This window comes from Ascidiella aspersa, chromosome 2 (genome assembly GCF_963924565.1).
Source record: "Ascidiella aspersa chromosome 2, kaAscAspe10.2, whole genome shotgun sequence".
NCBI classification, from domain to species: Eukaryota; Metazoa; Chordata; class Ascidiacea; order Phlebobranchia; family Ascidiidae; genus Ascidiella; species Ascidiella aspersa.
The window spans coordinates 5,767,029-5,785,416 of record NC_139448.1 but is presented as its reverse complement, the minus strand read 5'-3'; the positions used below and the strand labels follow the sequence as shown (position 1 = coordinate 5,785,416).

The 18,388-nt window shown below is 35.6% G+C and overlaps 1 protein-coding gene across 1 annotated transcript; it reads right to left on the bottom strand.

Moving 5' to 3' along the window:
• Positions 1-855: 855 nt before the first annotated feature.
• LOC146163310 (uncharacterized) lies at positions 856-18,104 on the bottom strand. Its single transcript, XM_083381713.1, has 10 exons — positions 14,939-18,104; positions 14,112-14,228; positions 13,327-13,475; positions 12,639-12,684; positions 12,177-12,335; positions 11,322-11,407; positions 8,798-8,954; positions 6,754-6,844; positions 3,501-3,807; positions 856-1,704 (listed from the first exon to the last, which is right to left on the bottom strand). The coding sequence occupies exons 1-10, from the start codon at positions 18,044-18,046 to the stop codon at positions 1,614-1,616; spliced, it is 4,311 nt and encodes a 1,436-aa protein (XP_083237839.1). The 5' UTR covers positions 18,047-18,104; the 3' UTR covers positions 856-1,613.
• Positions 18,105-18,388: the final 284 nt, after the last annotated feature.

Here is an 18,388-nt window from a genome sequence, read left to right as displayed (position 1 = left end):
CATATGTTAATAGGTGCTTTAATTGTAAACTTTGAGTTATTTAGGCCAATCATAAAATGTAAAGCGTTAAATTACTATTGTTTCGTTTTTGCTTTTACTTTGCGAATATTCGTCAATGGAACGTGATCACCATTTTTGAAATTTTGATTTTAATTTTTGAAGCCAACGCTTTGACTTGAACTGGACTTGTTGAAAAGTAGTGAGTTATTTTGCAATGACTCGGATGGGAATTCATGTAATTTCGCAAATGACATGGGACTTAAAAAGTAATTTTTAAATGACTTGTTTACAAGACTGGTAATTGTAGTACTAATATGTGTGATGCGTTGTCGCTCAGTTTACGACCTCTTAACTACAGTGGTTTAAATTTGGTTTATCATTAACGTAGTAGAAGGGAGAGCGCTTTTTTCCAAACTACTATTTCCGCTTATCGATTGAGGTTGTAAATACTTGTAGAGAATGGACTTTAGGTCCCTATTATTTCAGTTAAGGTGAATCTGGTTGATGAGAAATGCATTGGGGCGACGGTGTCATCCGCATTAATACATTTACTCCGTATGGGAAAAGGTTACACACTCCACATAATTTAGATCGTCGGGTAGAGGAACATGGTTGTTTTCGCAATGTTGTGAAAGTCGATCTGACAGCTTCTATACGATATAATTTCAAGGGATTTCAACGGAATCTAATGGCGGATAACAAAGGCTAAGATGTTAAATATAATTTAACTAACAAAAAAGGCAAACAGGAGTAGAATAGTTGTAAATATGAGACTTCAATGATCGAAACGAAACATACATTAAAATTTACTTTCTCGACGAAGATTCAGCAGTTTTCAATTTCAAAAAGAGCGAATTGGTTTATTGTCACTGCGTAACAAGAACCTTCAAACACTAAAACACGCAACGACAAACGAACACAAGCATGTATAGCTCCTAAGTTATAAGCGTAAAATCAACGTCGATACATCACGTTATCAATCCACGATCAAAAAAGATGAAGCAAGGCGTTCTTGAAGTGGTTTACAGATGGCAAAACAAAAGACGCAGTTCCAAAAAACAAGGCCAAGTGTAAAAACAGCATGGTTTTCACTAAGAATTAAATTCATTCACTTGATTCAGTGTAATATCTTGTTAGAAGTTGTCAGGGTTTTGAAGCTTTGGCAACCCAGAATTTTTGTTCTTTACGACAAAACAGTAGATATGTAAAAACAGTGTTTCAGCATAATTTTATTACAAACATAGTTGTTCCAAAGCTACTAGAAGTAAAAAGAAAACAAGATATCGTTTCTGCAAAATGACTTAAAACACGATTTTTTTACCTTGTTTTAATTGTTGCGGCATCCACGTTTAGCGAAAGACGAAAAACAATTAAACAAATATTACACGGCTAACATATAAAAAAAATCAAAATTAAGCAGCGACACATTTTAAAGAGCGTGACACTAAAAACAAATTGTAGCACATACAGTTCGACGTGGAATCAATTTCTTAAATGCCAAGCAAATTTGAGGCTCTCTTTTCGCGAAATTGCCAAGGTGAAGAAGCGTACAAAAGGGTCCGATAAAAGAGGCGCATGACGTAATACAAAAAACAGTTGTTCCAGTAACGTCATCAGTTATGAGGCGGAAAACGCGGGGCGAAACTGTGGAGGTTCGGCATCGCCCATGGATGTTCCATGAAGTTCGACTGCTCAATTGTTCCTCTGAAAAAGAAAACCTTCATGATGCTGAGCTGGAAGGCAAGTCCAATAAATTAGATGGGGTGAGTATAGAGAATTCCTCATGTTGAATTCAGCGTATTAGGAGTTAAATGTCGCTAATTTTAATTCTATTCCAATTGGCGATTTGACTGTTTTTTTAAATTAAATTCTCATCTAACATTCTGATTTACCCTAAACCGTGGTTCTCAACCGGGGTTCCGCTGGGAAACATGCATAATCACAATCTTAGTAAGTGATAAAATTACATTGAAAAATGTTGTAAATCGCATTAGGTGTGACGTAACACTTTATTGTGATGCATAGGGAGATTTTTTTTGACAGGTCAAAAAAGTCAAAAATTTGTCAAAATTACTTATTCAAAATCGTTTACAAAATCCACAGACGTCGTTTTCCAAATTAACAAAAGCTGTAGTGAGCTGTTTGAAATTGTCGTTCAGTTTATCATCAAATTAAGTTACGAAATTACATGAAATGAAGCGTTTTCTTTAGGAGTTTTTGATAAAATTGAGCTATTTCCCCAAATTTTTGCACACAAACAATTTTCTTGCTGTGTGTTTCGTTTTTCTTTTTGTTTTACTTCAGTTATTTCTCATAAAACGTTTTATATTTATAACAAGGACGTGGCTTGAATTTCACTTGCTGTAATTATGACTTGACTGGCACTTGACTTGTTATTTATTCAAAAAGACTTGACTTGGACTTATGTTATTTTACAAACGACTTGACTAGGACTTAAGTCATTTTTAAATGACATGTTTATACAACTCTGCCTTCCAGGCCTGGTTGTCGCGAAGTTCGTTATTGCTTCAGAAAGTTGTGTATCTCTGATTTCAACAAATGTATTGAACAGTATTGAGTGCGTTTTTTTTTTTTGGTGGTAATTTGCAATTAATTTCTATTTCGATAAATATGCTAGGTCTTAATTTTTTTTTTAATATATTTTAACCAAACTATTTGCTCAACAATTTTCTAAGATACCTAATGTCGTGTTTCCTTTGCCTTGTTTGTGTTTTAAAAAAAAAATAAAAATAAAAAATAAATAAAAATCAACTAAGCATTTTTAAAAGATTTGCATAATCCCGAAAAAATAACTAAATTTGTAATCCACTGGTCGTCAGTAAAACATCAACAAGAAATGACTGACGACGACGAAACGTTAATGCAGTACTTTTATACAAGTATTTTTGAAATCTATGTATTCCTAGTAGGTCAAAATTTTGTCAAACTAAATTACTTTTAGGTCAAAATGTGTCAAAATTTCTTAATTTTTAGGTCAAAAAATAATCGCCCTAGTGATGTAACATAAATTGATTGTAAGACGGAGGGCAGCATTATTCACATGTACTGGATTTTGGTAAATGTGATCGTTCGCAAAGATGATGTGCGTTAATCATAACCGAATCCACAAAAAAGCTTTTTAAAACTTGCTTCGGAGATATAGCAACATAAATCACACTAAAAACAACGTGTCTTAAGTAATTTGGTGTTGTCTGTTACTTTACTCAACATAAGGTGCACTAGGCAGATATAATGAATTATTAAAAAGAACTTAACACAGACATTTTTACAACAGAAAAATGTAAGGGGTCCGCGACTATTTGAAAGCATTAAAAGGAGGCCACGGGTACAAAAAGGTTGAGAACCACTGCCCTAAATGCTGCGTTGATAAAAATCTTTCGACCGGTAATTCAAATCGTCTTACGTTGCAATTTGTTTATAATGAAGAATTTAAGCAAAATTTTAACAAATTTCATTAAACTTAAACCAGCCAGACTCACATTTCGTGTCTGCGCATGTGGTACTCCATCTCATAAGTAGAAGGCAGCGTCGCGTCGCAATATTTGCATCGAAATCGATCAGACCTTCTGTTAAAGCCGTTGCCCTTTCGTTTCACCACCTTAAAGGAGGAAGACTGACGACCTCCCGTGGACTTTTCTGACGTCTGTTCCGCTCTGCCGTACGCGGTCGAGGTCGTCTCTCGCATAAAGTCCATTTCTGGGTCGTCGGAATCTCGCGGCTCGCTTCTGGCTACCGGAATTGAGGGCGCCGGTTCGAATCCCACGCGGCGCGTTTGACGAGAGGAACCTGCGAAGTTTCGTGCGTTTCTGATATATTGTTTTGCAAAATTCCGAGGGTTTGGGGTTGGAATCCGGCCGAGGCCAAAGGTTTATTTTTAGGTTTTTTTTAAATAGCAGGCGTTTGAGTTGTAACTACAGTAGTGGCTCTCAACCTTTTTTGGCTTGCGTCACCGCTAAGAAATAATATATAGATTGCGGCACCCCTACAAGACAAGGTAAATCACTACAATATCACAATAAATAGAACTAAAGCAACATCAACTCTACACAACGATGAAACCTGCGAGGTAATGGGTGTGCAAAATTCCGAGGGTTCGGGGTTGGAATCCGGCCGAAGCCAAATGTTTATTTAAGGTTTTTAAATATTATACGTTGGAGTTGTAACTACGGTATTAAATAACCCAACTTATATTGGTGGAAATATTTAATCGAGCGAGTAATCAAGAATCGCCTGGTATTTGTCTGTCCAGTACTGCGGGTTATATGAAGACATCACGATTCACTCGATAAAAAATGTTGCTTTGGAGAGACAGCGTGCTTTTGAAATATTGGACGTAACCGCTAGATCAACGTTTCCGATCTACGTGGCAATATTTTCCGACATCCTACACTTAATTGAAACATTTTAAATATTCGCGTCCAGTTATAACTCGAATCCAACAATTGAAATCGAAATAAGCTCGTTTCTAGCTGTCACAATTTAAACGATTTGGCAAAATACGAAAGGTCGCGAGTTCGAATCTGATCGAAGATATTTTTTCGAAAACAAATTATTCTTTTAAATCCGTTTAAAACAATTGATCGAAGCTATATATATTTTTTGCCAGTAACTATAAAAGAAAAAAATCTAATAAGCTATAAGCTCCTGTATCGATCCTAGCATGTGATCTTTTACAACAACAAAACATATTTGGTCTTCCAATGTTTTGCAAAAAAAAATATTTAACTTAGGAGTTAAAAATAATATTGTTTGGAGTGTCTATTTTTTAACTGGCAATTTAAAGGTACTATATATAACTATATCTAAGTATTACATCTGAAAAAAACCTTCTATAAGGTAGATTAAGTGAAGTTAAAACTACGGTTTGTGCGATGTTTTACCTTAAAATAAATGACTAATTGACTGTTTTACTTATAGGCTTAAATTTATTGGCTGCTTTATAATTATTTTATTTTGATTTGCCTTTATGTTTAAAAAGTAGACCTTTCCATGTTGAAACGATTCCCCCTCTGATTCTACAACTGGGATACCATATTCCTTTAAACGAGAATTTATCTATGCTCAATGTAAAACTACATTTTGCACACAAAACCTAAAACTACATTTCGCACCCAATCGTCTAAGACTAGAATACTTAGCCGCTAAAACTTGTCTAAAACTTTGTCCGACAGTTTTCTAAACAAGTATTTTTAAATAGTCAACTAGTTTAGAATAAATAACAGGTCCGGTCCTAGTGCAAGTTATTAGTTGTCCAAGTCATCTCACGATTAGAGCATAAATTCAAGTACTTGTCATGTTTTTGCACTTGAGATATACAACAGTGACTACAGAAAACAGGAACAGAAAGTTGTGAGCTTGCACTAAAACAGACGGAAAGTATCTGAAAACAAAGAACACAACAAACTGATATGTTGTTGGTAAACTTTGCCACTTGCGACTCAAATTTGCTTTTATGTAAGACACTGATTAACTCTGTAGATTATTTTGAAACTTATGGTCTGGCAATCTATATTTAATGAAAAAAAAAACGTGGAACTTAAGCTAACTTCTTAAAACTTAGTTACCTAAGTTAAACGAAAAAATCTTCCCAAATGTCTGTTAAGATGTTTAACCTGACAGTTTCAAACTTGCAGATTCTAAGTTAAAGGTTTATAGCTAACAAGATAAGTAAGTGATATAGAACTAAAACGACGCTCCAAGATAAATATAGAATGGACTTCTGGACCCATTAGGTCGCTGTCTAGAGTAGTTAACATATTTAGATTTAATGAGATTCTGAGCAACATTTTCGAGTTTGAGAAAATTGTGAAAAATACAATACATGGACTCATAATATTAAATTGCTATTTTCCTATATGATTATGTCACGTAAAGCCAAAAAGTTTATTGAAGGGAACTTGACCGCTAAAGCTTCGCTGTTATCCCCACGCTGAGTATTTATAACGACACGGAACAATGGTTAAGAACCATTCCATGGTATAGACCAGGTGTAGCCAACTTCTGTTTGATTGCGGTCGACTAAAATATTTTTAGGCCCACGGTCGACTGGTTCGGTAAAGAAGTCACAAGAACCCTTATTAAACATTTTGAACGTGAATGGCATTCCAAGCCAGCAATGAAGGTTAATTGGTTACGTCAAAGGAAGCTTTATTAGGCTTGTCCAGGCAACATTTGGTCATTTTAATGTTTCGCTTGTGTGCGACAGCTATTGTAATAACGTAACACATATTCAACGCAATCAACCAGGTGAAATGTGGCGATCGACGTGTTGGCTACCCCTGGAAAGACTGACGTTTTTAGCCAGCTCGATAAACAACTGGTCTTAATGAGTTTAATATGACTTTCACATTCTGACAACGGCAATGATACGAGCGCTTCGTCGCAGGTCGCCGACTACACTTGTTAACATCGTCAGATTTAATGAAATTCTGAGCAAGATTTTTTAGGGAAATTGTAAAAAATGGAAATACACGGGCTCAGAATGTTAAGTTGCCATTATCCTATATGATTTTGTCATTTAAAGCAAAAAAAGCAAAAAAAGCTAGACTGACGTTTTTGTCCAGTTCGACAACTAACTGGTCTTAATGGTATCACTTTCTGGCAACTGCAGTAAAACGAGCGCTTCGTCGCATACTGCTCTTGATAGCATTCGGAATCACGCCTACAATTAAGCTAGAGAGGAAATCGTTCCTACAATACTTCCTGTAGCAGGAATGTGGCGCAGCTACAAACCTTTGTTGGACTCGACGCTGCTAAAGCGTTGCCTCTCTTCCTGTGGTATATCGATCGAGAGGTCAATGCATAGGTGGTGATTTTTCTCCATCTGCAACAAGCAAAATACAAGGCGTTGGAACGATAAAACAAAAAACATCTTGCGGAACCTAATAGAGAACGAACAAACGTGTTCGAAAAACATTCAACTTCAACATGAAACCCAAACCACATGACATTTTGTGTTTTAAAGGATTTAAGTGCCCACTGCGTTAAAAATAGTTCAGAAGCATTTTGTTAATAATTATAATCATCAATCGTTATACAAGTAGTAAACCAGTGCTTCAAGTACTTAACTCATGGGTCGCGACCAATCATCCAGTGACCCTTTGATTCTTTTGGGTGACCTATTGTACCACTTTACATTATAGATTTTAATGAAAATGGTTTTCAGCAAGATTTCCCCCAACTTGCAAACATTAAGCAGAGCACAGAGACATGCTTTGTCCACTTTAAGTTTGCCAAGAGAATTAAGTCGCCAAAGTTTCGCTATTATAATTATGTTTAGTATTTGGGTCGCTGCGAAAGGTTCACATGGCTGGCTTGGTTTATGCGTGCGTTAAGTTCGGCGATACGAACCAACAACGCAAATGTTTCATATTAAAGCATTTCCACATATGTGTGCGCAATCAAAGTCATTTAAATTTCAGTTGGGCCCACAACAACTAGTGTTGTCAAGCTTTTTTTAAATTTCTTTAGCAAGGCAATGTTCTGCCAGTCCCCCAAAACTTACTGAATTTTCTTCGGTGGGCATTTTTTCTACACTGTCGAATATATTTCACGAAAGTTAAACAGGTTAAAAAACTGTTCGAACATCTCTATTACACTCGCTGTGTTTTTTAAGTTCTTCAAAATTTACATTGAAAAGTTAACGCTTTAAAAATGTTCTGTTAATTTAAGATTAGCACATTTTTTTTTTAAATTCTTAAAGATTATTCAAGATCTGATTTTTTGCTGTAAAACATATGTCAAACACCAGAGTTTTACGTATTTATTTATTTAGTTCAAAATACATATTTAAATAAATTACTGTTATTTTAAATTTACCATACCGTTATTAAGCAATTAATTAAAAAGCAACTATATTATATCGCAATTTTTTTAAAGAATCTCTACAAGTCATTTTTTTTATGGATAAAATTTAAAAATGTTAAAAATTAATTTATTTTATTGACAACGTTTACGTTTTAAAGAATTGTTTTAAATTCGAATGGAAGGTACAAATTGGGATCCGAATTTTAAACCATTATGCTTAAGTCAGGAATGGTTTAAAAGTTAATACTTTACAGCAAATCGAGATATTTAAAAATGCGCCCAAAGTCATCGCAGACTCACCCAAGCAAGGTAGCCTAGAAAAACAACTGGCCTGCGGTGAGGTTCGAACTCACGACCTCCGGCCATACCGCGACCGCCGCTCTACCAACTGAGCTACACATGCTCAGAGAGGAGCGATTGGAGTAACAACCATACGCCAATGCTTGCTACATCCTGCTGATAAAACTAGCCTGTGGCGAGGTTCGAACTCACGACCTCAGACCATATTGGGACGGTGTACTGATAATAAGTAATTCGTAATCGTTGGTCAAAAAGCAGCTCCGAAGGACTAGATCACAGTTGACATTGGGTTGCAAAGCCAAAAAAGTCGAGTAGATCGACATCCACCTTCATAACTCAAGGTGATACAAGTTCGTATCGAAACGTCGTAATTAAAATGATGTCGATCTACTCGACCTTTTTGGCTTTGCAATTCATTAATCATCAAGCTACCTTAGATATCCGTGCATAGTGTACCCTACACCTAAATCACAGTGGTCAAACACATATGTGTGTGTCGTAATAAGAATACCAAAGCTCATACAGAGGTAATATCATTTTGAACGTTTCAATGATACCTACTTCTGTATGGGCTTTGATATTCATATGTGTTTGTATGTCTATTTTTGATTAGATCTAAAACTAAAAAATAAAAAAACAAAAAAGGCAAAATCACGCGCAGGAGCTCCACCTTGTGGTACTCGGTGAGGTGTTTTTTGACGTCAGGATACTGGCGACCGGAGAAGGCGCACAGTCGACAGTTGAAGTTGGACAGCTGAGCGTGTGTGGCGTGAATATGGATCAGGGCTCGACTGCGGTCGATCGTAGTGTAGTCGCAGAACTTGCATCTGGATAGAAAATAGGAGATTTTGAAGTGTTTGGCGGGATTTTTTCAGTGTTGTAATTAATTACTTTACCTAAGTTTACTGAAATCACTGTTGTCAAATGACTTTAGGGCAAAATTACTTGACTTAAGTGAATTGGATAAAATAGCTTGGATACTTGGGATTGTATTCGAGTCACAGTGATCAAATGACCTTCGTCAAAAAATACTTCACTTAGGTCAATTGGATTAATTACTTAGCTTGAACTTAAGTCACTGTTGTCAAATGGCTTTCGGACAAATTACTTGGCTTATGACTTGGATTAAACTTAAGTCATTGTTTTTGGTCAAATGACTGTCGATCAAAATTACTTGACTCCAGAAGATTGGATAAAATGATTTGGCTTGAACTTAAGTCACTGTTGTCAAATGACTTTCGGACAAATTACTTGACTTAAGTGAATTGGACTAATTACTTAGCTTGAACTTAAGTCAATGTTGTCAAATGACTTCGAGAAAAAATAATTGACTTACATGAATTGGATTAATTACTTAGCTTTTAATTAAGTCACTGTTGTCAAATGATTTCGGACAAATTACTTGACTGAAGTCAATTGGATAAAATTACTTGGTTTGTCCTACGCAAATAAGTTGCCTTAAAATTACGTGCTTGAATTTGAATACATTTCGGATCATTTTCGTCAATATTATTAAATGTAAAAATATTAAAGTGCTATTGGTTTTGTTTGGGTTGTTTGCTGTGCGATAAATTACAAGCATCAAAACGTTCAACGATTTCAAAAATTTAACATATATTGTTAAAGGTAGTCACTTAAATTATTTTTGTTGTGGCCAGTGTCGTATTAAAAGGTGGTAACCTGGTACTTGTTTTATTTTTATGTTTTTCGTAAAATGGTGTACGACATAGTTTTTAGAAAATGTACTTTCGTTTAACGTTATGACGCAATTATTTGATCTTATTAGGTAGCTGCTAATTCTTAAAAGTACTTCCAGAAGTGGGATAAAAAGGCCTTCGAAAAACTTGAAAAACGTGGGTGCGTTAAAAGTTCCGTTGAAACTTAAATCGAAGTACACCTTGCAAAAAAAGTTTTAATGACTAACATTCGAAGTTTGCAAAACTAGATTTAGCAAATATGTTGAGTAGTTATACCTCGACAGCAGCTCTTATAATATGAAAGTTGAATTGACGAAGTAGTTTTAGGTATATGAAAAATGTTTCGCACGGTCGAGTGTTTAATACCAGTTGTTTGGTAACTTAAAATCAAATTTACAAAGTTGGTAAAGTAGAGCAACTAACCTCGATGTCAACCGCAGAATAGAGTTTAATTTGCTTTTAATTTGCAAGATTGTAGGTCACTTATGGCGAAAATAGAATTTTTGTCCTGGGATTTGTTGGTAAACAACTCTTTTTGAAATATAGTCATACCGGTTCACCGATAATATCGGCCGATATTTGGCTTTTACCGATATAATGGTATCGGTAAATGTAGGCCGATACTTTGGCCGATATTTTAGTACAAAAATATAATATAATTTTTCTTGTACAGCAAACAACTTGCCTTTTTTTCATATTAAATTTTTTTTAGCATCACGCCAAGTTAATATGAAAAGTAATAGTTTACTAATTAATAAAGCTATATAAACTAAAATGTTATTTGAATTTCATTTTCGATTAATTAAAGTTTTATACATTTCCCAGGTATATAAAAAATCGGTATCGGTTGACAAAATTGTAAAAAATCGGGAATCGGCATCGGTCTAAAAACGTGGTCTCGGTCGATCTCTATTGTTTAGTTTAAGGATTGTTGACTCAACAAGCATCACAGATAATGTGAAACGGGAAGTGAAATTGAACAAGGTCGACAAGTAACTTGAATAAGATAAGAGAAACGCATCTCTACTCAAACTGCTGAAGTGAAACGGATTAAAACTAAGTATTCCATCCGTAGCCTTACAAGCGGGTTTATTAAATAACCAGGAGCAACGTTCTTTAAGCTTTCTGTAGAGAAAAAACTTAATCATGATCTAGTTAAAGCCAAAAATTGTGAATGTTAAGTGGATTGTTATGGATAAAGTTTCACACAAAGCGTATTTTGTTATACTTTAATGTTCTACGATCAAAAAAATTGGAATTCCCCATCAACTCAATTAAGCCATAAAACTGTGTATCCAAGGCTTCATGTATCCAAATTATCAGATATTTTCGGCAGTTAAAAATGACTGCAACTGTAACTACCCAATTTGTAAAATAGTGAGTGTGTGAAGCAAATAAAACAACATGTGAATCACTAAATGACTTGATGAAACAACTAAAACGAACTGCAACATTTAAGAAGATTTTTCTTCTATTTTAATGCGCTGTTTTACTTACAAAAGCCTTCCATCCAGTAGAACAACATAGCCGTCGTTTAGATTGGAACGAGTAGATGTTTCTGGTTTCATTAAAGACTTATTTGCCTGCAAATATTTAAACAGTCATGTCAACCTATAAGTTTCTACACAGCACAATACAAAACTTATGGGAGTTAAAAAGGTTTTTTTTATGATAAGAAATTAAAGCAAATTACAAAGAATGTTAAGAATTTACAAATGTACGCCACGAAGGCAACAAAGTTGAAAATAATTTTGAGATAAAAACTGTTCATAAACATAATAATATCAACGCCGATTTTTCCAGTTAAGTTTCTGGATTTCCAAAATATACTCCAGCAATCTTTTAGAATTTATTGATTCTCATGATGGATGGATGATACTTGACATTTTATTTTGTGCCAGATACCAGATATCATGAATAAAAATATTGGATCTGATGTAGTACCAAAAGCTATCATTACTATGCTCAAACCAGTAAAATAGATAAAACCAAAACGATAAGTTATTTTATCAGGTTATTGGACCTAATTTACTTCGGCGTTATAAAGTTCAGTTAAGGTTGTGTCCTATTATTTTCTGGACCATTTACCTTTCAAGATAAAGACAGCTGCGTTGGATTGAAATTTGTGGCTCAAATTCCTTTATCAATTTAGTAGTAAAATCACCTATACTTATCTAGTACCATACAACAAGCAATGTTTAAACACACTTTATATACAAAGCGAAAAATTAAAAAAAACTTATCCTAACAAACTAAAAACGTGGCTGTTTACTATGCATTAAAAAATACTAATGCAAACATTTTGACACTTGTGTTTTTGACTTTGCACTTGAATCTTTATATTTATAATACCTGGGTTGTGTGGGTGGTACGCTTAATCGTTTTTCTTGCAGTTCGTGGCATCTTTTCGTTATCGCCAGAAGGTGGGGAAAGGGGGATTATTGAAGAACTCGTTGTTTCTTGGGTCGAGCTGAAGTCACTATCCACGTTTGGTTGCACTGAGTCATTAACCTTGGGTGGAAAATTTGTTAGAGACAAAACAAAGTCATTTTAGAAAATCATTAACAAGGTTGTCAGACAACCTGTAAAGCAGCAAATTAATTACTGCTAAATTACTACTCATCAAATTAAAAAAATAGATTGAAGAATTTTTTCTTTTACAGGAAGCACATTCCCCATATATATGGTTTATATAGGGTACTATTAAGTCTTGATGTTTAAATTCAGAAACCACAAACTAATTAGTTAGCACTCGAAAATCTACATTTTGCATTAGGTTTAGAAAGCTTGGTTTAGTTTCAAATCTGAACTAACCTCCATAGCTTCAGGAACATCACTTTTCCTTTTCGATGGTTGGGAACTAAATACAAAGACTGTTATCTTAAGTATCCTTTTAATATTAAAAGTCACAAAACAAATTACTTTTTATGGTTCTCTAAAAGGCTTTGTATTTTATACATAAAAATGTAGGGTAAAACTTGGTTTCTAAACCACCAAAAAATATTTAAAATAAAACCAGGTTTTAGAAAACCAAGCAAATCATTACAAAAATATCAGAGATCTTTGACGTTTTGTTCAAAATTATTTTTATAAGGAACAGGTTTCTTAAAAGATTTGGCTTTGGGTGCCGGAACAAAATTTAAAGAGATAATATGTTTCATTAAGTATGTATACCAGTGATTCTCAACCAGGTGCTGCGCAGTCTAGTCTAGGGTGCCGTTTTTAACATACAAGGGTACTGAGAGATATTTCAAATTCTTTAGGATTCCAATTTTTGCTCTATCGGTGAGGATTTTTTGTGTACGATAAATGTGCAAAAAATTTTTTTTCAACCTTGTTGCACAGTTAATGGGCTGTTTCAATCTCCTATTTTGTAACGTTACAGTTAACCACTTTGCAAAAAAGCACGCATTTAAGCTAGGGTGCCACAAACTATTTATAATTTCTATAGGGTGCCGCAAGCAAAAAAGGTTGTGAAATACTAATGTATAACAACACCTACCCCCACATGCACGACTGGAGTCGACGTTTTCGCCAAATCTGCCGCAGTTCCTGCATCTGCTTACTGATGAAGTGCTGGTGAATTTTGACATGGTTCGTGTTTTCGACACTGGCTTTACTGACGTGATCGCACCAACGACATCGAATAAACTAAACGAAAAAAATTAGGCTGATACAATGTACAACCGAACAAACTTTTTGTTCCATAATTAAAATAAACTAAAATTTGTGAAACATATACTTAAAAAAGTTTGAGCAAATATAGAAAAATAGATGTATATACCAATTCTTCTGATGAGAAACCAACACCTTTTACCAAAATCGTGTTATTAAAACTACTTGGAAAATAGCTAGTGCTTTGGGGCAAAATTGTTCTAGGTTATAGTGGACTTAAAATAAATATCAAAGCCTAGGTAGCGTCTTGTGGACATTTCAAATAAATAAAAATCAATGAATTAAAAGTTTATTTTATAAAATGAGCACAACAAGCTACCTACCTTGATATTCAATCTCCTGGTTTAAATGTGGTACATTCGTCATAATGATTGTGTTTTACAATTTTAAGCAACAATCATGTGACTTTTTACGAGAAAAAATAGACTATATATATATATATATATTGTCAATTTTGATAAATAGCAGATCTTTTCTTATTTGAAAACTAAAATCGAGTGGAACTGTAGACAAAACTGTATTTTTTAAAGTTGACAAGTGTAATCTTATCTACCATGCAACTTGTTTTTAATTCGTGGGAAACACACAATCCACAAAAGTTGTTATTTTTACATTTTGACCCGGGTGTTCTTTGTTGACATGAGCCCTTAGCGTCTTGTAGCATTCGTACAGCTGGTCGACGTTGTCGCAATACATGCATCGCCACTCGTTGTCCGCCACTATAACACTCTTCGAAGAAAAATCAGGTTGTCAATGCAGAAAAAACAATGTATTTTTAAAGGCTTCAAAGCAGTGCCCAGGATGCTCTAAACCAGTGCTGCCCAACCAGTGGGTAAGCTATTTCAGGTGGGTTGCAAAGCATTTCTAAATGTTACAGTTTTTCTAGTAGACCGGGAAATTAATTCATTATCATTACGTAGCATTTATGCAAAATATCAGTATGTACACCAGTAGTAGTAAAAATGCAGGTTTATGTAACTTTATTCGTTTGGTCATATCATATCTCATAGTGGGTCGCTCAATAAAACTTGCTTTAAAAGTGGGTAGCAAAGAAAAAGGTTGGGAAGCACTGCTAAACTAACTAAAAAAGCCAGTTATCTAAGGAGCAAAACTTTATTGTTGGGGCTAGAATTACAATGATACCAGTATTAAAATGAAACAACTTATAAATAATAGCAACATTATCCTGATATATGAACAACTGTTAATACAACATTTTAATGTGCTGTTAGTATGAAAAGTGAATTTTTGATGCTATTTAACTAATATAGATTAAACTAAGACAAAAAAATTTAAATGTAGATTTGAATTTGAATTATTTTTTAATCTATATAAATCATGATTAGAAAATCTTGTTTATGAAAAAAGCAATTATTTAAAAAAAAACTCAACAATATGTTTTTTACCGAATCAGGACCGATATTTTTAAGTATGCCTACTTTAGGGTTAGAGTAATCCTTAGATGAACTTATGTCTTTTTTGACTGGTCTTTTTGACTGGCTGAGTACTTCTGAATGTTTGACGACTTGCTGAGTCTGAGGTTCTTTGATCTTGTTTTGAGGCGGCCTGCAATAGTTTCGTATTATCTTGTGCGCTTGCTTAAAGCTGTGTATTTTTTCCAGGTGCAGTGTGAAAATGCTGCCACAAACATAGACCTTGGGGCATTCAGGACAATGGAACGGATTAACTTGGTTGTGGTTGATTTTGACGTGTCTTTTGTACATGTCTGGGCTGCGAGTCATAATATTTTTGTGCGTACAGCTGAAACAAACACTATTCACATTTTTGGTTTTAGGAATATACTTTTTGGACCCTCTGAATTGCTTGTGCTTTTTTCTGGTGTGCATACGAAGCACCACCTCGCAGATATAGCGCTTCGGACAATGCGGGCACTGGTGGGGTTCAACAACGTTGTGTCGGAGCCGGACGTGATTCTCGAAAACCTTTGGCGACTTTCGCATCCAAGGAATATGCGAGCAACTGTTTTCGATTATTCCAGTGTTCGTCACGTGAAGGCTTTCGATAAATTTGTCCGTGACCTGACGGGAATGAAAACGCTTCATGTGCAACTTCATTGCCAGTTTATTCCTTGTGGATAAGTCGCAAATATGGCATGTATATTGGCGCCTGGACAGGGATACATTGGATTTTATATTGTTTGTGTCATCAGTTTTAATCTCTGTTACAGATACTGCATATTCGTCACTGGTTTCTTCCTTAGCTTCTGCGAGTTCTGTAACCCCTGTTTCTGATGCTGCGATGTTCACCGTATCAATGTCTTTTTCATTTGAAGTCATTTCATTATCAGTAGTTACCTCGTCCCTTTCTGCCGAATCGATGCATCGTTTTGGCACTTTAACATCTCTGAAAATGTAGCTGTTCCAACTGACGTGCATTCTGGTGTAGTGGTGTCTCATAAAGCGCTTGCCTTTAAAGACGCGACGGCATTTTGAGCAGCAGTAGGCTATTATATAGTTCTGGTGATACCAAGTGTTGTAATCCTCTTCGTGTTTGGCCATGTGTTCAACCAGATCTGCAGTTTGACTGAGAACTTTTTGACAAAGCAGACACTGGTATCCCCCACTTTTGTACAAGGAAAAGTTTACAACATCCTTCAAGTGTTCGCGTTCTATGTGGCTGATCAGGTCATGGGCCTTGTCGAATGTCTTCGTGCATTTAAAGCACCAGTTAGTAAAAGAGTCGGATATGAGGCTTTCGTAGTTAGTGTCTTCAGAAACAATGTCTGGATGCTCTTTCTTATAATGTATTTGCATAGACTTAAAGAGACAGGCGCTGTAAGAGCACACTTTGCACTTGTGGACTTCACGCTGCAACGTGGCGTAGACGCCATTCGGTTTACTCAACTCTAGTTTATTGCTTTCCATAATGGTAACGGAGCCTAGGGAACAGGTGATTTTAGGATGGCGGTTCACGTAGTGAGTCGTCAGCGACGCAAATACATACGAGCTGTAATCGCACGCCTGACAGAAATAAATGGGATCCACAACCAGGCGTGTGCAACTTTCATTCATCCAACCTTTTACCCAATCCGGGCTCAAGTTTGCACTTGGCAGTTCCACCATCACAACGTTCTGCTGATACTCATTGAAAATTCGATTGGAGAAAAATTTTGGATAGTTTCGCGTATGTATGTGCTTGTAATGGTTGAATAGGCTCTCCAAATCTACGGTCCTAGCGGAACAGCGATCACAAGAAAACGACGTGTCCTGATCTGGAGGGTCACTTGAACAGTCACTTTTTTCAGGCGTAGGAGGCGAATATTCCTTAATTTGCTGTTCGTCAAACAAAGGCAGATTGGGGAGTTCTTTGGGTTTCTCAACAATATCTTCCTCTGGTTCTGAATCTGTAAGAGGAATTGTAAATTTATCTTTAAAGAATTCGTGTTTCCTTTCAAAGTGGTGGTGTAATTCTCGGTAGCTTTCGCTTGTGTAGGAACATAGCTCACAGTGCAAAAGCTTGTCGCTATTATGACGACCTGGACCACAAGTGGAGTGCTCTCCTGAGTAGTGCTTATGTAGAAAGCTTGGATACATGAATGTTTTTGGGCACATCATGCATCTCATCATTAAGTAGTCGAGCTCACTTCCATTTGCCTCATCAGGCTTTTTAATGGGCGATGAATCTACATCCTGTTTTTCTTTATTCTGCTCGTAAAACATTCGCCGAAAAATTCTGATGACACTTCTTCGTTGCTTGCCTTCTTTTAAGGTGTTCAGGAAGGCTTTGTAGTAGACTGCCGCTTTCGGATGGGTTATAGGTAGGTATCGGACAACGTTTGTGTAGCTTAGCTTATTGTGTTTGTGCATTGTGTGCACTTTGAAACCTTTGATATTCAGTGTAACAAACTTACAGAGGCTGCAGCGATAGATGTACTTCACCTTATCGCCGTTCTCTTCCGACACATTTGTTGTCGCTTCTGAAGACCGTTTTGAAGCTTTGTGTTGTTGGTTGATTTCAAAGTAGCGCTTCATCATGTCGCACGCCATTTCCTTGTGACACCTTCTGTAATGACTATAAAATGTCTTGTACTTTGGCGTTATGAATTCACATTCGGCGCAATGGTACTTTCCATTTTCTTTCAGCAAAACCAAATGCATGACACTGTATTGGCGCTTCGGGACTCCAAAATCACCTTCTGTTTCAAAATCGCCACAGCTTTGGCTATCATCATCAGATATAAAATCCTCAGTTTCAGTCTCAATATTTATTTCTGTCCCTTTTTCCTGGTCCTCAAAATCATCCGTGCAATCCATAACCTCATTGCACGGCTTATTTTCATCGTCTGGTAAAACTGCCTTTTCGTCTGGCGGCTTTGAAGTTTTAACTGCATCTGACAGCAGATCAAAGTTTGGTAGTTGTTTAGGTGTCGATTCAACTGCGTCGATTCGGGCACTTAACGCCTTTATTAGTTCGTGGACGTCTACAAATGTAGGACTTTGCTTATCAGCCATTTCAACTGGTTGGTCGGTTATTCCATTTTCGAAGAACATTTTCTCTAAAATCCCATGATTTAAAGTGCTGTTCATCACAAGTAGTCGAGTTCAGTTCACTTTATAAAACGCGTAGCAAAAATAAAACATCTGTTTATCAACCTAAAAGGTATAATTTTCTTTTTTTTTAGATGTAACACTTGGTAAAACACAGTTTGACATTAGCATTTAAACAAACAGGGCAGTCTAGGTAACTTTTGAAATTTTTGTCCGACTTTTCGAATTTGCCTTTTTCAAATATTTTTCAAAATCAGATTTTTTGCATTGAAGGTAATTTTTCACCAAGATTTTTAGTGTGCAATGCAACATTTTCAGGTTTGCAATTGTGGTTTAATTATGATCACCTCAGTTACTCATGCTAACAAGTCATACAGATTT